Source organism: Myodes glareolus, chromosome 17, assembly GCF_982192425.1.
Source record: "Myodes glareolus chromosome 17, mMyoGla1.1, whole genome shotgun sequence".
Classification (NCBI taxonomy): domain Eukaryota; kingdom Metazoa; phylum Chordata; class Mammalia; order Rodentia; family Cricetidae; genus Myodes; species Myodes glareolus.
Genome location: NC_142042.1, coordinates 13,668,743 through 13,691,353, shown reverse-complemented (window position 1 = coordinate 13,691,353; position 22,611 = coordinate 13,668,743). Strand labels below are relative to the sequence as shown.

At 40.3% G+C, this 22,611-nt stretch overlaps 1 protein-coding gene across 1 annotated transcript; it reads right to left on the bottom strand.

Moving 5' to 3' along the window:
• LOC146891167 (calcium-activated chloride channel regulator 4A-like) lies at nt 1-21,656 on the bottom strand. Its single transcript, XM_087897479.1, has 14 exons — nt 21,445-21,656; nt 17,837-17,977; nt 17,512-17,659; nt 16,582-16,690; nt 15,014-15,191; nt 12,475-12,693; nt 10,146-10,373; nt 8,994-9,171; nt 7,769-7,875; nt 5,481-5,696; nt 4,672-4,936; nt 2,168-2,338; nt 954-1,187; nt 1-643 (listed from the first exon to the last, which is right to left on the bottom strand). The coding sequence occupies exons 1-14, from the start codon at nt 21,604-21,606 to the stop codon at nt 186-188; spliced, it is 2,814 nt and encodes a 937-aa protein (XP_087753605.1). The 5' UTR covers nt 21,607-21,656; the 3' UTR covers nt 1-185.
• Between the last annotated feature and the right edge of the window lie 955 nt (nt 21,657-22,611).

Below are 22,611 nucleotides of genomic sequence, written 5' to 3'. Positions count from 1 at the left end.
AATATAAAAAGGTTTTGTCACTATTTATTTTAAGTGGATAAAATTTTAAACTTTAATATTTGTAGTTTTTCATGAATGGGTGTGCTTAAAGCATTCTTTTAAACCCTCTTGAAACTATTTTTGAGTTCATGATCACATAAGATGTACTTAAAACCTCAGAAGTATCCTTTTATTTATGTTGCTTTTCAAAACGATGTTTCAATGTTTGATGAGGACCTTCTTTTCTTTAGGACAAAACCAGTGACAGTTAGAATAATACAGACAACTGCAAGGGAGCCGATCACAGACAGCACAATAGTGGAAACACTAACTCCAGACTGTGGACTTCCACCAGGACTCCCGGGGCCGTCAGGACTCCCAGGGACATCAGGACTGTCAGGACTAGCATCTGCCTGAGGGATGAATAGGGCTACTTGTGCGATGTTGGACAATTTTGAAGTCAAATTGCTTTTGTCAACACTTTTCATGGCAATGAATATGTAGGTTGCATTTTCTTCTGAGATGTTTTCTGGTTTGAAGGCAAAGGTTTCCTTGGAGTTGGCCTCATTTGGTAACAGGTCAGTCGTATTGACTTGAAGAGCCTCATCGAAATTGTCTCTTAGGTCAGTGATATTTTCACTTATTCTTATGATATACTGTTGAGCTAAGAGAAATGTTATGGGTTAGTTGCTGCATCTTACCATGTTAAATTTCTTTCTAGTTATTCTAAAAAATATTTAACATGTAAAGCATGCTCATATCAAAAGTCTTACCCATTTTTCAATAAAAACTGAGTCTGACTTTTAATCACTTGCATGAAAAGCAAGATCTTGATAAATTTTAAAGTATCTGATCATAAAATTCCCACTTGGCTGAGTTCTCAGTGAGAAATCACTCTCCTGTAACCTATCTGCTATTGCATCACATTGGACACCTCTCACCTGAGTCAAACCTGCACGACTCTTTGTTCTTACCTTTTCCAGTATCATAATCATCTCCCGGTGCTGTCCATGTTAGGCTGATCTCTTCCCCATCCAGTGTGGCCTGAAGGTCTGTGACTTGACTTGGGGGGTACTGGTCAGGCAGAGGACCAGCTGGAACATCGGATACGATAAAGGCCCCTCCAGATGCTGCTCTGCTGAAATTCTCCAGGACTGGCTGAGCAGCCTCGGTCGTTTCAGGTCTGGGTGGGTTCCCTTCAATTTCACCTGCATTTAAAATTCTCTAGTTAGGATGAAGCTGTGCTAGTGTTTTTGGAGCCTGGTCAGCCAACTTCCTGACCCTACCTGTTTTTCCTTTTTTTCTTTCTCTTTTCCTTTATACGGCTGCATTTTATTATGCACTACAATCACAAGCATTCAATTAATGGGAAACTTCTTCCTCCAGAATCCTTACCAAGATGTTACCAAATACAATTGGACAACAACTTCCTTGGAAATGAAAACTGCACCAAATAAGAATGTTATGTGATTTGTTATATGGATTAACAAAACAAAATAAAAACAAACCCAAAACCAGGCAAGGTGGCATTAAGCTTAGGCTGGCCTCAAATGCACTTAAGTAGCCAATGTTAACCTTGAAATCCTTATCCTCCTGCCTCTGTCCCCTAAGTAATGGGGTCACAGGCGTGTGTCACCATGCCTCACTAATTTATGCCTTAAGAAAAGTTTTTCTTTATTTTTAAGTCATTTCCAATTAGAAACACATCTAGAGAAATCAATGCCAGTTCTTCTCTTGACACTCAGATGACATCCTTTCCTCCATGCTGGACGTGCTAAGGAATAATACTCCTGATTTACTCCATTTAAAAAGACCCCGAGAGTCACAAGATAAGGAGCAAGGAAAGGAAAACTTAAAACCATCGAAGCTCATGGAACCCAGAGGACAGATTTTCCCACTGACTCGCACTTGCCATATCATGGTGGGCTGCTTCCTTTGTCCTGAGCTAAAAGGTTAACACATCGCTGTTGACATGTAAGAATGTTCCACACTAACTTAATAATAGCCTGTAGGTTTGCTGTGTCTACTGTTTATCAGACTTAGATTGAGTTAACTCAGAGACAATTATATAAAGATCTCATTCTAGAAATGGGGAAAATTTTATTTTGAATTATAAAATGTTTGGAGCCTCTATCATATCAAATCACAAATATTATCCCCTAGGTTTATGATAATGTGTACTACTCACCATTCACTACCCAGCCTGGGATGTAGGCGGCTCTACTTGATGGATGCCGTAAGCTTTTCCTGACAGAATTTGTGCCTCCGTCAGCCCGCACTTTTAAACTGTATTTGCCATTTTCTGAATAAGCTGTGAAGTACCTGGAGTAGACACCATCATCCTTGAAAGTATCAGCCCCTTGTTAAAGACATAAAGAAATAAGTTACAATCATGGTAACAAATGAGGAGTTGGTGTATCAGCCCCTTGTTGAAGACAGAAAGAAGTAAATTTGCAATCATGGTGACAAATGAGGAGCTGGTGTGCTCTCCAACTGCACATGGGCTGCTATGGGCATGTTCTCAACCCATGTTTACTATTTCACCTTTGAATGGAATATATTTCCCTCATTCTCTGCCAAAATAATACATTAATTAATTCTATATCCTTGACTCACTTTGGGATGACTACATCTGCACTCTTGGAACACATTTACGTACAATGATAATTGCATGTATGTAATAAATACTTTAATGCCTCATCTTTCTGTGTCCAACAAACTTATACAGAGGCCATAAGACTCATCTTACAATTTCTCTGCCAATTGCTTGACTTTCAGTTTGCTTAGTTAAATCTTGCTGTATTCTCGTTTCTTTAGTTATGTGAGGACCTCGCTATGGCAAATGTATCTTTATGCAGGAACTATCATCATCCATAGACAACTAAATTTACTATTTTGCTTCATAGTCAACAACTTCTGTCTTTCTTCTTTTTTAAGTTTGTGTTCTCTCATTCATTTATTTTTCTAGTCCGACAGAGAAAAAACCATTTTACTACTGGAAAAAATACTTGAAGGATCTCAGTAATACTGCATAATAAGTATACTCTTGAAATCATGAGCATTGAATTTACCTGATAAGTTGCAAAACGTATTTCCCATTTTATACAGATGATTCCTTTGTATTAAAAAGTGTGATAATGCCTGCCTTAGCTATTGTTAGTCAACGTTTTTTGTTCTTCCAGTAAATGCATTTCAAATTAGCTTATTTCTCAGTGAACTAAATGCTTATGTCATTTCAATAAATGAAGCAGGAAAAATGCAGTTATATGTGGTGTAGATGGGTTTGTGGGACTGCAAAGAGGCAGGAGCTAGTTGTAGAATTACCATTGCAACCAAAGAAAACATGGAAGTCAATCCAAAAATGTTGGCACATTGCTGGCTGGTAGAGGTTGCAGTCTCCCCATGGCCTGGCAGCTTATCTCAAGAGCTGGGCAACATGGGACTACCTTCCCCCAGCAGAACTTCCTGTCTCTACCTGCTCTGATCTGGAGAATGTCCCTGGGCCTGGAGGACTGACCTCATCTGAAAACTGTCTCTAATTCAGATGCCTCCTTCTCTAAACCAGATGCCTGACTTTTCTTTATCTGGAACCCTGAAATAGATCCCTGCTAGAAGGTTCCCTTGCTGCACATATGGTAACTAAGATTGTGCTAGGAGACTTACGATAGAAACGTGCCTCTTAAAACAAATTAGTGTTTGTCTCCAGGCTCCCTAATCCTACATATTCCTTATACACTGAAATAAAGTTGAGTTGATTCACCAAAGACTGTCTCCTGGAAGCCTGTCTCTGTTCGTGCTCATGGGTCTCATACAAAGCTTTCTTTTACATCTACTGCCTCTTGTCCCCTTTGATCTGGTGACTGACAGGCCAAGAGAGGAAGAGGAACCCACAATGACAGTCAAATATAGCTGAAGAAAAAATTGCAAAATGACATAAAAGACATTGCAAAATGCACTGCTAGACAACTTTACTAATTCCAGTGTGGACCAAACGGGTTATTTTGTTCAATGACTTCAACACAAGGTTCCATTTACAGAACCCACGGAGTGCAGTGAATGTCCCACTCACGCTACAGACTGGAGGACAGAGACAGCCAGCAAAGGTCCTAGTTTCCTGCCAGAGAGACCTGGCATCTGATGCTGCAGGGCTAAGTCTTTCTCTTTGTGGCACCTCTCCTTCTCCCGGGTCCTGGCTCTCATGAGTAAGTGCTTTGTTTCAGCTGTGGGGACTCACTCTTGCTTCTCTTCCTTTCCCTGTCAGGATGACAGGTTCTGTACCCCTCCCATCTGATTATTTGTGCATCGTCTTTGATGCTTTGACCATGCTTTCCTGGTGATGCTCCTCCAAGAAGCCTGTAACTAGAATTCTTGCTTATGTTCTCAGTCTTCTGCATGAGCCTGTCTTAGCTGGAGACAGGCGTTGCCTGACAAGATTATGCACATGATTTTGGCAGTAGAGTAGATGACATTTATTGAATGTTTACCAGGTGCAAGACACTTGCTAAGCCCTTTGTAGAATATCTGATTGCATCTCCTATTGCAATTCATTTAGAATTTAGGTCTTGCTATTCATTTAGAATCTGTCTGTCTTAACTCTTTGGATTCCCATCTTGTTGTACCCACTGCCTCAGGAACCCATGACGCACTTTGAACTATAAAAATATAGGCTTATCCATAAAGGCTGCGGCTTACCTGCACCATTGTCCAGCAGCTCCAGCTCTTCAATGTTTCCACTACTTGATTCTATGATAGCTGTCACGTGGGCTCCAATGATGGGTGTGTACCCTTGTAGAACTTCTGCATAAACGATCATAGGGCTGGGGAAACTGCCGGTGTCTCTGTTCATTTTAGCATTTACAGTGATGGGTGGCACAGAATTTGCTGCTCGGGAGCTTACTGTAATTGTTAGTATTTCTTCGTTTGCTTTGGCTTCAAGGTTGTAAGTCCAAGTGCCCGCCTAAAAATTTCAATGGAAACATGCAGCAAGCATTTAGAGTCTGACTATATTGTTTTCCATTATGTGACTTTAAAATAGATCACAGAAGTTTTGTGGGTTTATAAAGGTCTTAATTCTTCAGTTACCGAGGCTGAAATGGTTCAGACAGGGAGCCCAGCTAGTGCTGAGCATGATGTTTGTCTTGTGATTTCTCAATTGGAAAATAATGTTCTGATAAGTCTGCCTTGGCTTTGCCCTAATTCTTTGGCCTCAATGTCATGGAGTCTCTGTTTCCGGAAGGATCAAAAGACGGTGCACTAAATCACATGGACTCTTCATGTTTCCTCCTCGGTGGCCTCAGATACCTCTCCTTTCTATCAATCCATAAAGTCGTTTTGCCTTTACCTGGACACCACAGTTTTCAGGATTGCATGGGTAATGAAAGTATATAAATTTTACTTTCACTCTGAAGATGGTAAAATTGTTGGTACTCATATTTATGATGACTTTAGAGAGCCTATGGAAAAATATTAGTTCAGGGGAAATTGAAGAGCTAATGGCTTACCTGAGCTATTCCTGGGATACTGAGATAGGCCATTTTAGAATCTGTGTCCATTGTGAAATCTGTGACTTGTGTTCCGTTGGGATCCCATAGAGAAATGCCAGGAGCTACTTTCTTCCAGGTTACAAGAAATAATGTGTCCTTTCCCACGGTGCTGTCAATTACTACAGTGTCATTCAGCCTGTGACTATTGTCCAGTGTGACTCCCTTACTTTCAAGCTGTTTAAATGCAAAACATAAAATGACAAAACTTAATGACTACAGAAGAAACTGGTTTTATTTTTCTGTATACAGATAATTCTTTATATTTAATTTGGAAACAGTCTTGCCTATATTGAGCTATCTTAGACCTCTCTCTCTCTCTCTCTCTCTCTCTCTCTCTCTCTCTCTCTCCGTGTCCCCCTCTCTCTCTTCCTCTTTCTCCTTCTCAAAAATGTGTTCTTATGTTGTCATGGTTGATCTGGTCGCCCTATGTACTTCAGGGTGGATTCAAATTCCTAGCATTCTCTCTGTCTCTTCCTAACAACAGATTTGTCCCCTTTCTGAAGGCTTATTCCTATGTGACAGCTACAAGATTGGAAATACAGGGGCTGAATAAAGGACAGGGTATAATAGGGCATTTAAAGTGGAAACATCAGTAGAAAACTTGAGGCTGTGACCCTGCTATGTGTTCTTAACTTTCTGGGAGAATGCTCGTGCTGACTTTTGGCATCAGAGGATACTAATACCCACAGAGGGTTGGTCTAAGCTATGTGTATATGTGACATGCTTACTCATCTGGCTGATGACCCAAAAGATAACACTTAGGGGTAATTAGAGTATTTTAATTGAGGCAGAGTAAAGGCTTCCAAAGAAAAGCAAAGACAGGTAAGTGTCTGGGATAGGACACTTGTCTAGCGCATTGGAGATTTTAGGTTCAGTTCCTAGGAAGATGCAAAAGACAGTTGAGACAAGCTCTCTTGGGTGGATTATTAAAGAGGAATCTTTAAATGATTTTTTCACACAGTATGAGGGTGAAACATTGCACATGAAGTCTGTTCAAAAGAAGGAAAACTGGTTGTGAAGGATAAAATCCTGAAAAGAGAGAAAACAAAAGCAAGGTCTTTCTCTGAGAGAAGGCATAAAGAAGTGATTCATCTTTTGTTGAAAGTTCTTAGCTGAGGAGAGTCAACATATTACATTATTTTTAAAATCACAAAATTGCAATTGTATGTTTATCATGTAAACATAATGTTTTGAAATGTTATAAATGGGCCAAGAGCTATTTAACACAAGCATTTTCTCACTCCACATTGAGAACACTTAAATTCACTTTCTAATCTATTGCACCAAATATGATATGTGTACTATCAATTATAGTTGTCACTATACTTAATAATACATCTCCTGAACTTTTTATTACCTAACTGAAAGTTTGTATCTATTTCCTAACATCTCTCTGACCCTCACATCTTACCAGTTGATGCTTATTATGGTTTTTATTCTTGTCTATGAATTCAGCTATTTTGGATTTCAAGTGTACATGAGGCCACACATCTCTTTGTTCTATGCTTGGTTTATTCCACCTAACATGAAGTCCTAGACTATCCAACTTTACCCATGTAAGTGATTCCTAGGGATATTATTTTAGGAAGAATAGAACATATCATTTCTACTCCATCCCAACCTCAACCCCAAACGGCTTCAGCCCTATTAGAAAGAAAATTCTTTCAAGCATCACTCTGTTGCCTAAAATTTTGGTCCCAGGTTAAGCAAGCATTTAAATGAAATGAAAATTTCATTTAAATGAATTTGGAATAAATTTGAGTGCGAATGTCACCCACACATTTTGTCTTTTCATCAGCAAGTCTTGGAAAATAAGGTCATTTTGGCTCCACAGTGGTATTAGGAGAAATAAATGTGGGGCACAGTTTTTCCTTTGTATTCTAAGCACCACCACCCAACCCAAATGCCATTGACTCAGATGATTGTACCATGCTTCCAGCTGGTCCCCGTTTACTTTCGTCATTTCCACCCATCATGCATAAGAATACTGCTTGGCTTTGAAAATTTGTGCTTTCTTTTTTGTTTTTCTTTATTTAAAGACTTACCACAGGTATCTCAAGTGAAGAAGATAGAACTTATTTCTACTCTTTCAACACATGAAAAAAAGTAGCCAACACTTAAAGTTTTGAACATATCTTATCTATAAATGTCTCCTTTATGTATGGTTTCATGTATTCTGCCCTTGTACCTTTTCTTGGTTATGGCAAAAACAACCCCAAAACCTTCAGGGATGGAAAAATGCTGACCTGAATTGACTTCTGGGTGACAGCAGCATTTTCTGAAGTAAGAGCTCCAAAAGCATCCATGAGACCATTGTTCTGGGCTTCATCTGTAGGACCTTCAAACCAGCCTCCTACAATATGAATGAATAAGTTATGTTGTTTTTGTAGAACATGTGTACTTATCACATTTTAATGATTAACAAGGTGACAGTTAAAATAAAATCAAAGTTTCCATATAGATCAATTAAATTGTCAGAAAAATCATTAAGATCATCCATCTCTGAAATGTTAATTGACTATAATGTATCCTAACTGTGAAGCAAAGCCCACCTTATCGCCTCAGTATAGAAGCCTCTGTTGAATGAGGTGTGTCATTTTGTTGTTGTTGACAATGAAAGGCACTACAGTTGTGTGTATTTAAACTCACAGATTTTACACAGTCCTTTAGGGGAATTATCAACTCTTATTTACATCATTTAGATCTTTTTCAGAAGAAAATAGATGAGAAGCAGAGAATTGGAAAGACGAAGGAGCTGCTGTATTGAGGTATCTTGACAATAACTGGAGCTGTGGAGATGGACTGATAAGCAGTGGGGACAAGTCCAAAAAAACACTATTGTTGGTTAGAATATTCATGACAAAATAAACTGTATAGATGGCCATAAAAGTGTTTGAAATGGTAGGAATTTTTATAGCCAGCCACAAAAGCAAGTATATATATTTGTTACCATGAAAGCCAAATCAGTGTAGTAATTAATACTTGTATTATTGGCTCTGCATTCTCTACTGTGTTTAAGAAGGCACTAGAAGTATGTAATCAGTTTCCATCACATATATATATATATTAAAATAGTGGTCACCATAGTTAACACTTATGAAGAAATTTTGTATTTTCTCATTGCCGTTTGTTCCTGGGAAAAAAAATCAGACTTTGTTCAAGGCCCAGCTTGGAAACCTCCACTTTTACAACATGTTGGGAACATGGAAGGCTTGTTTGCCTCAGTTTAATTCTATTCTATGCTTTTGCTGTTATGCAGGAGTGTGACCCATGTGTTTGGATTGACAGTTTTATGTGCTTTTCCAGTCTATTGAACTACGAGGTAATGAGGACAGAGGTTGTGTCTGTTTGACTTTGTTCTCCAATCCCTGGCCTGACTTTTGCAGAATGAAGCTTAGAAGAAGTGGTTGAGCATCAGCTCTATATTCATATACAACAATTGGAAATCTGTAAATGGAGCTCATGTTTCACCTGTTAGAATGCTCATGTTTCTCACAGCTGTCTCATAATTTGGTCCCAAGGCAATGAAATGGACTACAGATCCGCTCTCTTTCACCTCATCAACACACTCCTTCGCACTGCTGTCCTCCCCATCACTCATCAGCACAATGTCAGTTCCATCTGTTGGGTAACCTCCATTTTTAAATACCTGCAAGCATAATTCAGAATACTATTATTATACTAGATCAGCTATCCTGATGGAGAATTTACCAAAATAAGTTGAATAGAAAAAGTGTAAGAAAGAAGAGATAATTTCTGTTTTAGAATCATAGAATTTATACTCAATGGTCCTGAGAGAGCACAAACATATTATTTTCTTGTCTCCTAAATACAGGGGATATTTGTTCAACTGAAAGATAGGTGGGCTCAGGCATCATGAAAAACTCCCATGGCTAAATGACAGAGGCATCTGAAAAACCCAAGCAAATAGATATTCAAAATAGGGACCGCATTTTCTTCCCCCGACACACTCTGAACAAGTTTACAGCATACGAAATCAGTTGTACACACAGCCAGTTGCATCAAATATCAATATTAAATATCAGTGTTAAGAGGTGATAGATTCTGCCAGGTGGTGGTGGCGCACATCTTTAATTCCAGCACTTGTGAGGCGGTAGCTGGTGAGTCTCTGATCTGAGGCCATCCTGGTCTACATTCCAGGACAGCCAGGGCTATAAAGAGAAACTCTGTCTCAAAAAACAAAAGAGAAAACAAAGCAAAAATGGTGATGGACTCCAAATTAGAAATCTTTTGGATACTTAAATAAATGTTCTAGGCATGTTGAAGTGAGAGTTATTTACATTTACTTGATTCAGGTCTCATGTTTCCCATGCTGTCCTCAGATGATCTAGACAAAGATGATCCTGAATTTCTGATCCTTCCAAGTGCTAAGATAACATGTATCAAAGTTTCTCTTTTTTGTGTGTGCTTTATCCCAAGCCTTTTAAGATTATTTAACTTATTTATAAATATAAATATATATTTATAAATATAAATTTATATTTATATTTAAAAAGATTATTTATCCTCTTAAAATGAGGAGGCAAGTAAGAACAGTAGCTTCACAAAGAAAGGCCCTAAAAGCGAAAGAGAAAACAAGATACATTTGCAGTAGATTTTCACCTCAAATGCACGTCGGATTCCATTGCAGATGGAGGTCCCTCCACCGGCACTTGAAGGCAAGAGTTCCCGAAGCTTGCTTCTCTCAGCATCACTGTTTATTTGGATCAGTTCACTTTTAGTAGTGGCCTGGCTATGAAAGTGTACCATTCCTACCCAGGACCCATCTTCAATGATCTGCATTAGAAAATATTGTGCTGCTTGTTTCAGTCGACTGAGGCGATCAGAAAGCTGATTGGAAAACGATAAGGAGAAAAAAAAAGAAGGGACAGTAAGTGCATGAAGTTTATTGGCAAGACTTGTCTATAACTATTAATTTGTACTGTCAAAGAAGGCAATTGTAATTTTTAACTGGTAAATATATAAAGTGTGGTTATGTGTAACATGGGACACATAAGAAGGGGAGGTTCCCAGTTGCTAACTACTCAAGTTAAAGGTGGAGCTTGCATTGACTCGAAGGCAGTGACTCTCATCTTAGTGGCACAGTTCCCACTGTAGCCACTCCTGTTAAAATTTATAACCTACAGTACAAAACCCCAATCAGACTTTCCTGGTCCCAAACACCGCTGGACTGACCAATTCAGTACCAAGCAGTCTCCTCAAGGGTGAAACTTACCTGAGTTCCAGGTAATTCCGAGAAGGCCGGCCTGCCCTGTCCCCTTCTGCTAACCTCCCCCACTGCTTCGCCTCCAGTGGGCTGACTGCATCGGCTTTCTGCGAACTCACCAGCAATCTTGTCTCTCTTCACTAGATGAATACCCAGATGGTACACTTTACGTATTTTCTCTCGATCCTCCATGCAATCCATACCCAAATTTGCTTGGTACCCTCTTGAACCAAATCACAACAAAAACCCTACAAATCCAGAGCTTTGCTTTGCCTGTTTCTCTATTGCTCTTGTCTTCTTTCTCTTCTGTTTTGTACTACGTTTGGTTTGTGTGATGTCCAAGGATACTTGCACCACAGCACACACATGCAGAGGTTAGAGGGCAACAAGTCAGATCTTACCTTCCACCATCTGAACCAGAGTTTCCTTTAGTCTTAGCTACAAGTGCCCTTACCTTCTGAGCTATGTTGTCTGCCATTATTATTTTTAGATTATCATCATCATCATCATCATCATCATCATCATCATCATCATCCCATCATCCCACTTTTGCCTTTAACCCGGATCTCCTAGTGCCCTGTCAGTAGTAGGCTCCTCATCTCTGAATCAGCAATCTCTTCTCTCCTCAGACATCTCTAGGACTACTCATGTGTGGGAGTTCTGAGCATTCTTCTGTTATTGGGGTTCATCCCACCAATTTCTATTGCTCTTTCCCCTTTCAGCAACCACCTTCCCTCACCCACTGAAGCTTTAATCTCTGCTTTAGCACGACCGTCCCTCTGCCACTGTGCAGTCATCTGAATGCTTTATCACACGACATCTGATTATTTGTGTTTCCCGTCCATTCTGGCAGCTATCTGTTGGTCACACATATGTTATGAGCTCTGGATTGGATGTGGTTCAGGTTCCTAGTAGAATTCTTGATCTCACTGGGAGAGGCCGAAGCAGTATTGATCAAATATTCAGAAGCAGAGAGATGCGAAAGGATCGGCAGCTATACAGCACCCTACGAGTCCTGTCCTCCTCCTGCCAGAAACCAGCCTCTCTCCTAAGTTGGTTTGCTTTCTGAGACAGGCTCCACTGTGCAACCCACAGACATTGATCTTGTCTAGTCTCCCAAATGCTAGTATTACAGGGACATACTTCCACAGCTCAGCTGAAAGGAACCATGGACTTCTCAAGAACATGCACCTCTGTTTTCAAAGTCTAGCACAATGCCCGCTATTCTGTGCCTGATAACAGAATGAAGGAAAGACTCCATGGAGCCATTTCTTCTTCATGGTGATGCTGTTCTTTTCATGTCTGAGGAGAGCACTTGAGCAGGTGGGAAATAGGATGATCCCATGCTAGGCATTCTGCTCATTGATCCTGTTGCTTGAGCTGAAATGGAGTCTGAGCATACACTAATATACCCCAGGCTCATTTTCCCTCATGTGGAGGATCCATGGTTAAAAACAATTTTATTTCAATATCGTGTTCCTACTAAAGGGAATCCCTTAGGTTAGCTGTTCTTAGATATCTTTCTCTAAGCAAAATATTTTTTCAGTGTCTTTCAGGTTATGATCCCAGGAAAAATAGTATTTTATGACATCATACAGTTTTTAAAAATTCACAAAACAAGTAGTGTTGAGGGTGTTTTTTGGTTTTGTTTTGTTTGTTTATTTGTTTTTGTCTTTTAGTTATCCCCATTCCTACACTATAAGACAAAATGAGCCATGAACTTACAGTCATACTCCCAGACACATCAAGAACAAGGCACGTGATTCTCTCATGAATTTTCAACAGTGAGAAGGTGGGTGGAGAGGGCGGCGTGTCCATGGGCACGTTGTCAATAAAATCCTCGGAACTGCTGATTACGTCCCATGTGCTTCTCTGATCGCACTTTTCATTATGAAGACTTGGAGCGTCTTTGTTATGGTTTTCCTCTTTGCAGAATTCAGTCACCTAAAAGTGTAGTAAAATGTAGAAAATTACTCTTTCATGTACTTGAAAAATGATCTGAAAAATAAAGCGAGTGTATATTCGATGTTAGAATGTCAAAGTAATTAAGCTGGTCTAGAAAAGTGGCAGTAGTTGATTCTTTTCTAAGGTCCAGGACCTTACTAGCAACGGAAGCTGGTGATGCTCAAAGTACCAGGCTCCACTCAAATCCAATTAGACAGCCATTGGCCGCCACCAACGTGTGAGAGACATTATTGCACCTTTATGCATATCTTGCCATGCTGGTCATTGTCCTGGCTCATAGGTGTTGCAGTTGGAGAACTGTTTAATTGCTTCCCTCCCTTGGCAGCTTGCATAGTCTTTTCTGGATCCATAGAAATTAGACCATAGGAAAGAGGCTCTTAGTTCAGAGTCCTGTGACCTGAATGTGTGGTGTATTCAGCAATAGTTACTAATTATCAAGGCCTGAAATGTAATTAAAGGCTGCATCAGTAATATATTGATTGGACTGCCCTGACCAACCACATGGTACTGGAGTTCTTGTTAGTCTGTGGTTCTTGTGTAGGGGCACAAGAACTTCTCTCTCTCTCTCTCTCTCTCTCTCTCTCTCTCTCTCTCTCACTCTCTCTCTGTTTGTGTGTGTGTGCACATGTGGTTAGAATCTTATATAAATAAAAATATGAAATAATATGAGTTCTTGAGTTTTAAACATCCATGGTGTGACTTGTTTCTTGTCCCTCATTTTTACATCCACAGATAGGTGTAGCGGCCATACTTCATCAAAGAAGTCTCTTTTTACAGCAAATGGGGTCCATTCCAAAAAACCACAACTAGATACTATGCAGAGATCAACAGATCTTGTAGAGCCCAGCACTAACGGATACATCTACATTACAGCTCCTGTATCTATTGTTGTGGAATATTTTACTATGTAAAGATGTATTACATTTGTCTATGTTGTGGAGTATTACTTTAATTGTGTAAAGGTGTGTTACATTTGTTTTGGATGCATTTGTTTAATTATAATGATGTGTTGGTTTGTTTCACTTTGCCTGCCTAAGGCACCTGATTGGTCTAATAAAGAGCTGAATGGCCAACAGCTAGGCAGACAGAAGGACAGTCGGAGCAGGCAGGAAGAGAAAATAAATAAAAGGAGAAATCTAGACTCGAGAAGAATGGGAGAGAAAGAGAAGAGAACAAGGGAGAGAGGAACATGACTGGGACCGAGCCAGGTAACTGACAGTCAGATACGGAGACAGCAGGAAAGTAAAGTAGAAAAAAAGAAAGAAAGAAAAAGAGAAAGAGAGAAGGAAAAAGAGAGAAAGAGAGAGAGAGAAAGAAAGAGAGAGAGAGAGAGAAAGAAGGGAGAGGTAAAAATGTTCCGAGGCAAAATGTAGATAAAGAGAAACAGATTCAGTAATAAGAGCTAGCAAGAAACAAGCCTAAGTTAAGGGTGAGCATTCATAATTAATAATAAATCTCCACGACATGATTTGGGAGCTGATTGGTGGTCCAAAAGAAAAAGCTTGCTATGATCATAGAATATCTTGAAAAGGAGGTAGGAAGATTGTAAAATTGTAAGAGTCAGAATACCTGGAAGTCTGCAAAAGTCTCTACTAGAAATGGCCGCATTAACAAGACCCAGACGATGGCAACTTCAATGGATATGTTAATGTGGATGTGGAGACCCAGACTTTCAAGGGCCCTACCCCTAGTCAAAGAATCACAGGCAACTGGTGGTTTCTGGGAGAAGTATTAAAAACTTATTTTTTTTTTAAAAAAACAGTCAGGTGGTGGTAGCATGCACCTTTCATCCTAGCACTGGGGAGGGAGAGGCAGGAGGATCTCTGTGAGTCTGAGGTCAGCCTGGTCTACAGAACGAGTTCTAGTACAGGCTCTACAGCTACACAGAGAAACCCTGTCTTGAAAAACCAAGAGAGAGAGAGAGAGAGAGAGAGAGAGAGAGAGAGAGAGAGAGAGACAAAGAGAGAGAGAGAATGTATTTAACAAATATGCATTGCTCAAGTGAAATATAATTAACACTGAAGTAGATTTAATATTATAATAGTTAAGAACAATTATCTACGTATTAATGTACAGAAGGGCTAACAATATATAATAGCTGATGAGTGCTTACTGTGTATCATTGAACTCTACGTTAATATACTGATTTCTCATGTCATATTTAAGATCAATTGTATCTCAGGTGGTGGAGTGCTTGTCTAGCAATGTAAAGTGTCTTATTTTCATCTGAATCATCGTTGTAACTCTAAGATGAATGAAATTAGACAGGTCACTTTGACACAGTGACTGGTATACTTACAGATTCGATACTTTGCATGTACATTATGGATGCCTTTTCTGATTGATCTTTATCAGGGAAGAATTGACAGTCTCTTTCATACAATTTCGTGGTGGAATTAGTTCTGCAATTTCTGGATGTACAGCTGGTTCCTTGGCATTTATAGACCTTATTCACACCTGTGATATCCACGGTACACCTAGAAATATAGATATGAATCTTAGAGACAACAGGCCTTTATAGACTATTCACACCTGTGATACCTGTGGAACACCTAGAAATATAGACGGGAATCTTAGAGATAGCAGGCATTTATTTGAAAAGTGGTCCTGGTCACACTGAGTTTGTGATACAGTATTTCTTGTGTATCTGCCATGACCTCCCCCCACTGATGGCAGAGGTTAAGGAGGGCATCACAAAACTACATGTTCTCTGGTTATTCAAGGAGTATCACTTTATCTGGAGGAAAATGTGGCTGGAATCAGAGTGAGGTGCTGCCAAGAAAGACAATGGAAGAAAGAATGATGGGTTTGTGTGTTAGTGCACGGGGTGGACATAGGTGGCAGTGATCCTCACAGACAGACCAGGCTTTACCCGCAAGTCATTTCATTGGCTTGCAGTTCAAATCCAGCAAGAGAATTGTAGATCTAGGTATTTAGGGAAGTGCATAAGTATACCCATGCCACTATTGATCCAAATCTGAGGAACATAATGATGCCATCCACATGACCAGTTGTAATGACATCCTGTAGCAGAAATGACACATAGCAGCAGCATGGCAAAGGCAGAATGTACCCAATACCTTCTAAGACTTGGCGGGGGGCTTGTGAGGCAGGTATGCACCTTTCACCTCACCCCCTTCCCTGTGACAAGAACCTCAAACCAGGGGGATTTCAACAGTGATGAGGATGCCGACACCAAGTTTTAATTCCCCAACTATTCTGATCTCTTAATTTCAGAATCAAGATAATGGTCTGTTATTAGCTATGAGGCTACACTGATAGTTTAAAATCATCTTTGTAAATCTCAAAGAAGCTTGGCTCCTTGCAGTTGCTTGATTTCTCACCCAGCCCACATTTCACAGTACTTCGCCACGTTCACTCATTATGCAATGTGAATAACTTTGATATCTCAGCATCTACCTGGTCTAGATGAGTTCTGGCATCTATGGCAGACATGTGTAAATAAAATACGACTAATAGCCATGCAAAGGCTTGACAATGACATTGAAGCTATGTTTTTTGTTTGTTTGTTTGTTTTGTTTTTCCCAAGAAAAGGTTTCTCTGGGTACCTTTGGAGCCTGCCTGTCCCAGAACTCTCTCTGTAGACCAGGCTGGCCTTGAACTAACAGAGATCTACATGCCTCTGCCTCCCAAGTGTTGGGATTAAAGGCTTGCACCACCATCACCAGACTCAAAGCTATGTATATTTTATAGTCATCATCTTCAAGGATAATGGTCTAAAATAAGCATAAAACAGGCTTGTAATATTGCATCTGCTATGTGCATTGGGACAAAAATGAATGCTTGTGATTGGAAAGTAATATAAGCCTATTTGTGAGGTCATTCCAGGGTACTTAGGAATCATACCTTGTTGCTTCAATTTTCCTTGTTGAAGCAGCATAGTATGGCTTCTCTTCATTGTACTCATCAAATACTCCCCAGCGAAGATGGGCCCATTCGTGGACAAACAGCCTTCCTATAAGGAAAAGTTTCAAATACATGGTCAAAATTCAAGTGGAAAATTTCATTTCCCCAAAATATCTGGGCCAGTGAGATGGCTCAGTGGGTAAAGGTACTTGCCACCAAGTCTGACAAGCTGAGTTCAGTACTTGGATCCCATGTGGTAGGGAGAGAGAACTGACTCACAAGTTGTCCTCTGGTCCTCCTAAACACACACACACACACACACACACACACACACACACATGCATGCACACATGCATGCACACACACACACACACACACATGTACATACAAGCATACACACACATATGCACACACACAGAGACTGCATTTAGGTTTAGATTTTCTGTAGCTCTTGAAGTTTATATTTTGTTTATAAAAGGCTTTTGTATTAAATTATATTACATTTCTTATAGGATACTAAGTTTTAATTATACAGCATGTTAAATCAATGGAACATTAATGGAACATAGGCTGCAGTCACACTAAACTTGCATTTGATTTTCAGTTCTTGGAGAGCCAAAGGTCTCACATGTTTTAATGGTTTATGGCCAACCAGGACAACACCCTAGTCATTCTACTTTATAACTATTTTGAGGGTGCAATTTTAGGAAAGACAGCCTGAAAATGCCCCTGAAGCTGTTGGCAATGAAAAGAGATTGAGATATGATATTATAGATTATATAGAAAGGAAAAGTAAATCACTTGTTTAATGCCACCCAGCTAATAAATAGAGCAACCTGGACTTAGATATAAGCACTTCTGCTCCAGAGTCTGTTCATTTACTCTGAGTAGAGAGTTGGTTGTTGCAAGCGTGTAATGTTTAAGCCCCACCTGTAGGTCCATATTCATCTTCTTTTTTCCCCAGCACGACGTCGGGAGTGAAGTGGATGTATTCTGCTCTCTCTCCGCAACCTGTGAACTGCCGGGTGTATGGTTCATCTCTGCCCGGGACATCAGCGGGTGCAACTTTAACATCTGCCTGAGAATGTTTAAAAAGATTGTTAAAACTTGAAGAGCAGAAGAAACAAGTTAGAAAGACTACGAATGAATCAATTTGTGCCAAAACTAGCAAGCACCAGAAAACATATTCTCTCTCTCTCTTTCTCTCTCTCTCTCTCTCTCTCTCTCTCTCGATAGAGAAAAGATTGACACTTACATGTGCGTAGGTCTCCTGTCCTGGCCTCCTGTACTCAGGTTTGTTTCTCCAAGTCTCAGGAATTAATATAGATACATTTTTTAAATAAAATCTTTTTTCTGTGGCTTCAAACATGTACGCAGATGCTGCGGTCACCATTTCCTATTATCAAAAGGAACATGTAAAGGGATATGTAGAAATGGCCAAGCAAGGGTGGCGTCACACAGCGGGACCTCCTCAGGCATTCTCCCAAAAGCAGTTACTACAAAAGTAAACCATTCATCGAGACCCTTCCGCAGTGGTCTCAACCCACACTTCTAATCTGTCAATCCCAAACTTGCTTCACCCTGCAAGGATGGCTAGCTGCTTGGTGATTACAGTTATTGATTCATACGAATATGTACTTTAGAGTCATTTATTTGGTTCTAATTTTGTGTTTCCACTTTCCGGATGACTTATAGAATGCTCTGAAGTCCAGTGATCTTACCCTTTAATGGACACAAGTCTGGAATGAACTGAGAAATATTCTAAGAGTGCTTGATGTCTTTCCTGATTTCAAGAAACTTGAGTCAAAAACATCTTTAGCAGATGAAAGCAAAGGAAAATAGTCCATAGGAGTCATCAGGATGGGACTCTCTGTACCCCTGGAAGGGCTGGGAACGCTGCACACTTGGAGGGAGGTGCAGTGGAAAATTCTATAGCACAGAATTGTTGCTCTGCTACCAACGTGAAAATACATGATTTTCCTCAGTATCTTGAGCCCAAACTCACTGTAATTTATTAAGAGAATTTCTTTTTACAGAGTTCCTATCTTATAAAGGTAAACAGTAGGTGAAAACCATCCAAGGCAGCCTATTCCTTACGACCAGACCTCTCAGGGGTAAGTAAAAAGTAGATATAAAGAAAGGAAAATAAGTAAAGGTAAAAATATCTTTTTCTCTTAGGAACCATCTTGCTCTCCACTGCCGTATTTATCAGGAGAAACCCCTCCGGTGCCCCCAGCTTTAACATAAGCCCACATCAGAACTGCTTCTCAAGGCCTCCCTCTTTCCTCCTGCTTACGCTGAGAGTCCGGGGTTCTGACTCACATGTGTGACAAGAAGTCAGCAAATTCATTAGTGAGTCATCATCAAATGGTGAGTCAGAAGACCGAAGTTCAGAAGGCCTAGTGTAAGAAGGCTGTGAAGAACTCTAAGGCATGCGGGAACTTGTTCAGCACCCACAGAAGGAGCCATAAATGAATTCTCTCTCTCTCCCTGTATGCCACCCCTCCATCATTTTAAAGAGAGATATGTGGTTTGTCATGTTCTGCTGGAAGAGGGGGCTCTCTGTATCCAGGAGACAACAGTGTTTTGATGGCTCAGATGGAGTTATGGATTGGACCAGTAGGCTTGCTGTGTACAATTGTGTAGGTTGTGTATTATAAAGCCCCAGGGGACTATAGGAATATTTTCTGTAGAGTCTCCATGGCCACAGGCTATCTTAGCTAGCAGTGTGTTCTTAGGTCATGGAGAGATGTCAGAAACCCTGAGGTGACTGCCATCTCCAGGGATACCTCAGGTGCCCAAGAATGATTCCTCAGAGATTTCTAATCAGTTTTATAACCTATGATAGCCCCTCTAAATTCCTCCTCAAAATTCCTATAATGGTTTTGATTTTTAAAAAGTGAAATATCAGTGTTTGCAAACGTGATCATGTTTTAAACCCAGAAGGAACACAAACACAAGATACAAAGGAAACTTAAAATGGAGACTCTCAGGCCATGAGTGATGGGAGTTTTGCAAAAATCATTGTGTAATAAGTGGATGATGGTCATTCACAAAAGTGGCTGATGATATAGGACTTTGCAAAAGGCCAAGTTTCAGAAACCACTAAACTGTAGACATGTTGGCAAAGGACTGCATTTCTCCTTGTAATGTTCAATAGAAGACGATGCTAAGAATACATTATTTTTTGCCTCTAAAAATACCTAGCAAGTACCTGTTTCTGAATTCAAAAAAGGCTGAAACCGACCCTTTACCCCCAAACACCAAGAATCTTTCATTCAGAATTCATTCTCATTGGCTATAGAAAAAACAATCTTTATCTTTAGAGCGCAAAGAGTACCAGCAAGTATCATCTCTGGGTTGCAGTGTAGTTTCCAGAATGACTAGAGGGTACCAAAGGAAATCACCAGAGACAGTTCAGTTCATGCCCAGTAGGGAGTTCCGCGGGCAGCAGTAGGACCCCTAGTGGGCAGGATCTGAAGACAGGAAGTAGAAATGGTAGATGTGGCTCCAGGAACATGACAAGTGACCCGTGGAGCTGTAATGCCAGTCTTCACATGGAATGCTAGAGTTGGAAGAAACTTCAGCAAACCAAAGTCCTCATTTGCGTGACCGGGTTCTTTCTCTGTTGCCAACCATCTGGTTGACTCATATTCTCTGCACGCTGTTGTCTCTGTGTTATCTAAGCACACATTTTACTGTTCATTCTGGATTCAGATCCCTGTCTCTTTGTCCTGGATGTCTGAAAGGCACCTCAATCTGAAACTACACTAAGTTAAATCCTCCCCACCACCCCTGATTGGTCCAACTCTTTCTTACTTGGAATTTTCCTTCCCAGCTGATGAAAGTTCTACCCAAGTATTTAAGTCAAAGTTGTGAAATTTTTATTGCCTCTTAACATTTCCTCCCTACCTGTCCCTTCCCACACATGTAAATCAACAACAATGTTGTGTTTGATATGCTCAAAACAGGTTCAGAGTCATACACGTTAATCATTACTGCTACCTCATTGTCGTCATCAACATCCCTATTGGCCAGCTCTAGCCTAGATCCTTCTGCATCCCTACACTACAACGTTCATACAGTGGATGTGATAAACGCAAGCTTTCTACAGTTTTAAGTAGTCAGGATGGTCCTAGACTAGACACCAAAGTGTCCATAACCTCTGCTAAGATCTCCTTCATGGAGTCTCATATCACTCAGAGGGAAAGCAAAAACATCCTTTTCCAATGGTTTGGACTCTGCCACCATATGTGACCTTATCTCAGCTCTTTAAGCCTCCCTTCCTGATGCTTAATTCGCTGTTATTTTCTTGATCACACAAGATGCTATCACCCCCATGATGCTCTCATCTCTTCTCTTACTCATCTTGGGGTTTGCTCAGATGTCACATCATGAGGGAGGGCTTCTCTGGGTATCCTGAAGGAAACAGTTACTTGTGCTCTTGCTAACGGCAGCAGCACCCTGCCCTGTCACCCTTCCCCAACTTTGCCACCCCTGGCTACAAACATCACACCTGCTATCCCACTCACTTCGGTATCAGTGATGTCTCTGAAAAAGAATACAAACCCTATAGTTCTTTTTTATTTTAACTTATTTCTCTTCCTCAAGGATATAATAAACATATGAGTATACACACACAACCAACTTGGATCTTAGGCTAGAAAATGAAGTCCCTTCTAGAACCTCTAGGACTTTCTTCTAGAGCATTTTAGGGCCTTCATCTCACTCTGCATTCCCAAATCAACCACACCGTTTTTGAACTTGCCAGAGCACTCAGAGGTCTCCATAGGAACTCTTTCAACTGTTGTTCACCTTTCCACTCCACAGAGCGTGAACACAAGCAAGGCCACCTTCTCTTACCTGTATTCCTTCAATTATTGCTTCATCTTCTGGCATGGCAGGATCGATAGCAACAATAACGTCCTCATAGCCATTCCCATTCAGCTTCATCAGGGAAGAGTCTGACCCCTGAAGCTGGTACAGGAGGAGGAGGAGGAAAACAAGACCCCTGAGGAGCCCCATCCCTCCTGCCTGGCTTCTCCGTGGCTTCTTCACTGTGTCTCCTGCCAGGTCTATATATACTCCCCCCAATCACCTGCTGACGATGGAGAGATGCCGACTGCGTAGAGGTCAATGTTCACATATGGAAAGTCATTCGGGTAGTTTATGCAATAGTTTTATGGTTTGGCAATGGTTAAAGAGTTCAGAAGCATTATAAAACACAAGGCACACTTTCTTCTCGGGACAAAAAATATTGCTTCCTAAATTTAGTTAATTTCCCAAGCATACATATAGAATTTGTGCTTTCTATAGAATGGGCTCTGAAAGGAAAACCATCATAATGAAGAGCGGTGCTAAATCTCTCTATTTTAAAGGGTAATTTAATTATTATCTAGACTGTTATCTAAGCAATAATGGTATAGATGAAAAGTTAGGGAAGATGAACTTGATGCTCAGAGACTGTAAAGAGTTTGATTAAATTTAGGAAATTTGATAACTTCAAGTTATTAGAATAAACAAATAGCATTTCTAGTAATAAAGAAATAGAATTTGTTTTTTGTATCATAATTTGCTAGTCATTGTTAAGGGAGAGTAAATAATTGAAGATTTTAATTAGTTAATTTTGTTCTTTAAAAGTTTCATGCATGTACTTAATATGTTCTCTTTATTCTTGCCGCATCTTCTTCTACCTCCACCCTGCCACCTCCACCCCATGACTCCCTAAAAGTCCCTTTGCCACACGCATGTCTCTTTGTTGTTTTGTGACCCACTCACTTTAACCAGGGCTATCTATGTGACCATGGCATTGGAATTGTTTGTTGGAGGCTGCTGGGCACATCAGTGGCACACAACTGAAGGCGATGACTGCCCCTCCCTGAGAATTCATCAATAGCCATCAGTTAGAATAGGAAGTGTAGGGTCCCTTGAACTCCTCCCCGATCCCTGATTGACTGTTGACAGGCTTAGTTTTGTGTGGCCTCATGAAGGTAGCCACAGCTGCTGTTAGATCACAATTGCAATGGCTGT

Bases quoted from the DNA above. Each gene is read 5' to 3' on its own strand.
- LOC146891167 (XM_087897479.1), bottom strand. From the start codon at position 21,606: ATGGGGCTCCTCAGGGGTCTTGTTTTCCTCCTCCTCCTCCTGTACCAG. The intron at 15,192-16,581 runs GTATGATTCCTA...CTATATTTCTAG, and splicing joins AGGAAAATTGAAGCAACAAG to GTGTACCGTGGATATCACAG. The intron at 644-953 runs GTAAGAACAAAG...CATTTCTCTTAG, and splicing joins TGATTATGATACTGGAAAAG to CTCAACAGTATATCATAAGA.